Source organism: Coregonus lavaretus, assembly GCF_964263955.1.
Source record: "Coregonus lavaretus genome assembly, contig: HAP1_SCAFFOLD_979, whole genome shotgun sequence".
Lineage (NCBI taxonomy): Eukaryota > Metazoa > Chordata > Actinopteri > Salmoniformes > Salmonidae > Coregonus > Coregonus lavaretus.
This window is the reverse complement of record NW_028156106.1, coordinates 22501-27500: the sequence shown is the minus strand read 5'-3', so window position 1 is coordinate 27500 and position 5000 is coordinate 22501. Positions and strand designations below refer to the sequence as shown.

Here is a 5000-nt window from a genome sequence, read left to right as displayed (position 1 = left end):
GGCGAAGGCAAAGACCCGTTCATCCCGTGCTGGCCTCCAGTTCCCCGTGGGCCGTGTGCACAGGCTGCTGCGCAAAGGCAACTACGCCGAGCGTGTGGGCGCTGGCGCACCAGTCTACCTGGCCGCCGTACTCGAGTACCTGACTGCTGAGATCCTGGAGTTGGCCGGCAACGCTGCCCGTGACAACAAGAAGACTCGTATCATCCCCCGTCACCTGCAACTGGCCGTCCGTAACGACGAGGAGCTGAACAAACTGCTCGGCGGTGTGACCATCGCTCAGGGTGGTGTGCTGCCCAACATCCAGGCAGTCCTACTCCCCAAGAAGACCGAGAAGGCAGTCAAAGCCAAGTAAATTCGCTACTGCGACTTCAACTTGACTACTCAACCCCCAAAGGCTCTTTTAAGAGCCAACCACCTAGCTCTCCAAAAGCGCAAAGTACCTTTCTATGACCGCAATACATTGAGTGGGTGTATACACAACTATTTCGACATTCTGTGCCCACATGAGGCCTTGCATGAACAACAACACCTACTTGGCCTCATTTGCCATAGCAGGCTAGCATTAGATGATACGTGCCTATAAGCTGTCACTCTTGACTTTGGCGACTATTATTGCGCGTAAAGGGCCGGCGGCGTCCTATTGCGCGCGCACCGGGAGTTTGAGTTTTGGAGAGGCCGGGCCTCCCGTCCAATGGCCAACGGAGGAGGCCTGCGAAACGGGCCAATCGGGGTGGTGGGGAGATGGTGTCCAATCAGCAGGCGCCACTGCCGGCTTTATAAACTTCACATAGGCATTTCGAGGCTATACTCCCGACTGTCAGAGCAGCGCCATGGCCAGAACCAAGCAAACCGCTCGCAAATCCACCGGTGGCAAAGCCCCCAGGAAGCAGCTCGCCACTAAGGCTGCTCGCAAGAGTGCCCCGGCCACCGGCGGTGTGAAGAAGCCTCACCGTTACAGGCCCGGCACCGTGGCTCTGAGAGAGATCCGTCGTTACCAGAAGTCCACTGAGCTACTCATCCGCAAGCTGCCCTTCCAGCGCCTGGTGCGAGAAATCGCCCAGGACTTCAAGACCGACCTGCGCTTCCAGAGCTCCGCCGTGATGGCCCTACAGGAGGCTAGCGAGGCTTACCTGGTCGGCCTGTTCGAGGACACCAACCTGTGCGCCATCCACGCCAAGCGGGTGACCATCATGCCCAAGGACATCCAGCTGGCCCGCCGTATTCGCGGAGAGCGCGCATAAATGAGGATGACCTGAACTCGAATATCCCCCAAAGGCTCTTTTAAGAGCCACCTCCATATTTCCATCAAAAAGGCACAATTGTTCCATGTATACACGCACCTCTACATTAGCCACCATGTATGTTGTTCACTAACACGTCTAAAAGCTACGTATTGCACCTTTTTAGTTGCCTGAAGTCTAGCTTCAATGTTTGTGTGTGTGTATATACACAACCATCTGGCATCATCCACTTCCTTTGAACTATATAGTAACACAGTAAAATGCTTTACAAAGGAGGGGAAAAAGAAACGAGTGATAATATAGGCCGAATAGTAACAAGAATTGTGTTCAGATGAATAATTGACACTATTAGTTGTGTGTAATAATAGCCTTGCATGCAGTCCAGAAAAAACATTGCATGCCAACTTACTTTGAAAGTCCCATGTTGCAGTGCTGCTGAGAGACTCATGCAGAGGCCCAAGAGGCCCAAACTTTACAATGGAGCACGGAGGCCATCTTGTGGTTAAATGTGGGTACTGCACCTCATGGTGAGTCCCTTTCAGCATTTGCTCTTTAGGCCAGCGTTTCCCAAACGCGGTCCTGGGGTCCACAAGGGGTGCGCGTTTTGCGTTTTGCCCTAGCACTCCACAACTGATTCTAATACTCCCAGCTTGATGATGATGAGTTGATTATTTGAATCAGCTGTGTAGTGCTAGGGCAAAAACTCCCAAAATGTGGCCCGAGTTTGGGAAACCCTGCTTTAGGCTAATACTAGCCTATTAGGATGACTTGGTTCGATCGCTTTAATGGCAACTGCTGAACTCTGGTTTCACTAATTACTTGTCCCAGGTCACCATTATGAATCCAATAGCAAAACAAATGTTTCAAAATAGCTCAATAGTGAAAAAAGGCCAGGAAATGATGGGTTCTCAGCAATATTTCACCAACAACCAATCACTATTCACGCATAGACATTAGGATCATCAACAAATATTCCTAAGTCATACTACAAAAGGGTTGTAACGAAATGGATTTGTCTGTTCAATGCAAGTTCAACGTCAAAGAAAAAGTGCATCACCACAACAAACGTGTCTTTAGATACACTGTAAAAAATGACTTTGTGGAATGTACTCAAGCTATTACAGTCAACAAAAGCACACGTCATATTGTTGAGTAGATCTTTTTGCTTGTTTTTATGAGTAGATAAGCTTGAGTAAGTTGAGTTGATGTGGTCCAATACATTGAGTAAAGATGATAGAGACGTAAAAAGGATTATATTACGTTGATTCGACTCAAATAGACATTGTGTTATTTTACCTGAATGATTCATCCTATTATGTATTTAGACCAACTTACTTTGGATTCACTCAATCACATCCCTTAAGAGAAAAGGTATCCGGACACCGGGAATCCATTTATTTAAACATCAACGGTTTGCAAAACATCTGTTATTATGAGTTGACAAATTACGTAATTGCAATCAACACTGCAGGTAAATCATGATTGCTGCAGGTAGGCAACACCGTAGAAATAGGAACTACAACACTAACAACAAGTGACATTTACTCCTGATGTACTGACTGACCTGTTGCAACCTCTACAACCACTGTGCTTATTATTTGACCCTGCTGGTCATCTATGAACGTTTGAACATCTTGGAGAAAAATGTGTGAAACCACTGCCTATATGAGGAGCTGTCGTTGTTTGTTTTATTACCACATACTTATGGAAATTGCACCGGTTGAGAGATGATGGCTCTCTTGTGCCTACGGTGAAGGGTACTTCTGATCCAGCAGGTGGTGCTAAGATCCCTCCCTATATGACTTGAATGATGAGTTGATTTATTCCTTATAGCTCCTAATGATTTTAAGGCCAGTGTTGGCAAACATTACTTGTGCTCCAGCAGGTGGCCATGACATCCCTCCCTATATGACTTGACTGACCAGTTAGTTGATGGACTCCTTATAGCTCCTAAATTTAATGATTTTAAGGCCAGTGTTGGCAAACATGACTTCTGCTCCAGCAGGTGGCCATGAAATCCCCCCCTATATGACTTGACTGACCAGGTAGTTGATGGACTCCTTATAGCTCTTAATGATCTCAAGTGTCTGTGTTTTTATGTGGTTAGGAGTTTTGCTCACTGCGTGTCCCCCTTCCATTTCAGTGTTTCCCAACTCCAGCGGTAGAGTAGGCTACCCCCAACAGGACCCATTTTTCTTGTAGGCCTGGACAGCCACAGCTGATTGAACAACCTGTCACCTAAATTACCAAGTCCTCAATGAGTAGAATCAGGTGCAACAACAACAACAACAACAACAACAACAATATGAGGAGAGGGACACAGTGTACTAGCTGATCTCCCAGTTGTCACAGTTTGGCCTTGTGTTCCACATAGCCTATATCAGTATTTGAGTATGTTTCCCGCGCACGTTAGTTGCTTTCACGTCATCTTTGAAATCGCTCCTCCCTAGTCCCCTAGAACGAGCGCCCTCCCCTTTGCAACGCCTCCGAACATATAACAGAGGCGCGCTTTCTGTGCCGCCGGCCTCAATCAGGTCGACCAAACGCAGATAATAGCGCACCGCGCACCGGCGCTGAAATCATTCATTCACTTGAACTCAACTAGCGAACACACCATGTCCGGAAGAGGCAAAGGCGGCAAGGGACTCGGAAAAGGAGGCGCCAAGCGTCACCGCAAAGTTCTCCGCGATAACATCCAGGGAATCACCAAACCCGCTATCCGCCGTCTGGCTCGCCGCGGCGGCGTGAAGCGTATTTCCGGTCTGATCTACGAGGAGACCCGCGGTGTCCTGAAGGTGTTCCTGGAGAACGTGATCCGTGACGCAGTCACCTACACCGAGCACGCCAAGAGGAAGACCGTTACCGCCATGGACGTGGTCTACGCTCTGAAACGTCAGGGACGCACCCTGTACGGTTTCGGCGGTTAAACCCACTCTCTTCGGAACCTCAACACCCCGACTCGAACCCAAAGGCTCTTTTAAGAGCCACCCACATCCGCTTAAAATGGGCCCATTCCATGTAGTGTTATATATAACAACAAATGTTTAGTATGCAATTTAGTAAGAAAGTATGAGCCACTTCGAGTGGACAGGGAGTATTAATTAGAGGATTCTAATGTCCCGTCCACTTTTAGCGCACAGAGGGAGGCCTAGGCCTATATCTGACAGTGGCAAAGTGTAAGAACGTTATTATTTTGGGTCAAGCAATAGTGGAATTTGGACAACATAAAGCCACCACGAGTCGGTAGACGTGGCTCGAAAAGAGGGGGACAGCGCGCACACACACACACACACAGTCCAAAATGGGAGCCCTATGTCTGACGGTGCCAAAGTGGGCAATTCTATCACCAGCATTATTTGGCACAACAATCGTGCCATTTGGACACCTATTAAAGCCCCCCTTTTGAAACACACAATTCCCCATCGGTCACAGAGCATAGGCTATAGAGAGGAGGGAGGGAGGGAGGGAGGGAGGGAGGGAGGGAGGGAGGGAGGGAGGGAGGGAGGGAGGGAGCAAGCAAGCAGGGGAGTGTCTACGGCCGCTGACTTTGCTTAGCTTCCTCTTCATAAGACGGGTAAGCGCCCTTCACCCCCTCATTCGTTTCTGAGAAGCAACGAGACATCATCATGCCCGAGCCAGCAAAGTCAGCGCCCAAGAAGGGCTCCAAGAAAGCCGTCACCAAGACCGCAGGGAAGGGCGGCAAGAAGCGCAGAAAGTCCAGGAAGGAGAGTTACGCCATCTACGTGTACAAAGTCCTGA

The 5000-nt window shown here is 49.0% G+C and overlaps 4 protein-coding genes across 4 annotated transcripts in view; all 4 read left to right on the top strand.

The window, feature by feature from the left end:
- LOC311126786 (histone H2A) overlaps positions 1 to 352 on the top strand; it is a gene marked incomplete at both ends in the record, with an annotated part of 387 nt that extends 35 nt beyond the window's left edge. Inside the window, one exon of the mRNA XM_084200768.1 lies at positions 1 to 352. This exon is cut by the window's left edge and continues 35 nt beyond it. Within this exon, the coding sequence (XP_084056894.1) occupies positions 1 to 352 (352 nt within the window).
- A 478-nt stretch (positions 353 to 830) lies between these two features.
- LOC311126784 (histone H3.2) lies at positions 831 to 1241 on the top strand (the record flags this gene model as incomplete). Its single annotated transcript, XM_084200766.1, has 1 exon — positions 831 to 1241. One exon carries the CDS (start codon positions 831 to 833, stop codon positions 1239 to 1241), a length of 411 nt encoding a protein of 136 aa, XP_084056892.1.
- A 2615-nt stretch (positions 1242 to 3856) lies between these two features.
- On the top strand, positions 3857 to 4168 carry LOC311126783 (histone H4; the record flags this gene model as incomplete). The annotated part of the gene is made up of 1 exon (XM_084200765.1): positions 3857 to 4168. One exon carries the CDS (start codon positions 3857 to 3859, stop codon positions 4166 to 4168), a length of 312 nt encoding a protein of 103 aa, XP_084056891.1.
- Positions 4169 to 4867: 699 nt separating this feature from the next.
- LOC311126781 (histone H2B) overlaps positions 4868 to 5000 on the top strand; it is a gene marked incomplete at both ends in the record, with an annotated part of 375 nt that continues 242 nt past the window's right edge. Inside the window, one exon of the mRNA XM_084200763.1 lies at positions 4868 to 5000. This exon is cut by the window's right edge and continues 242 nt beyond it. Coding sequence (XP_084056889.1) covers positions 4868 to 5000 — 133 coding nt within the window.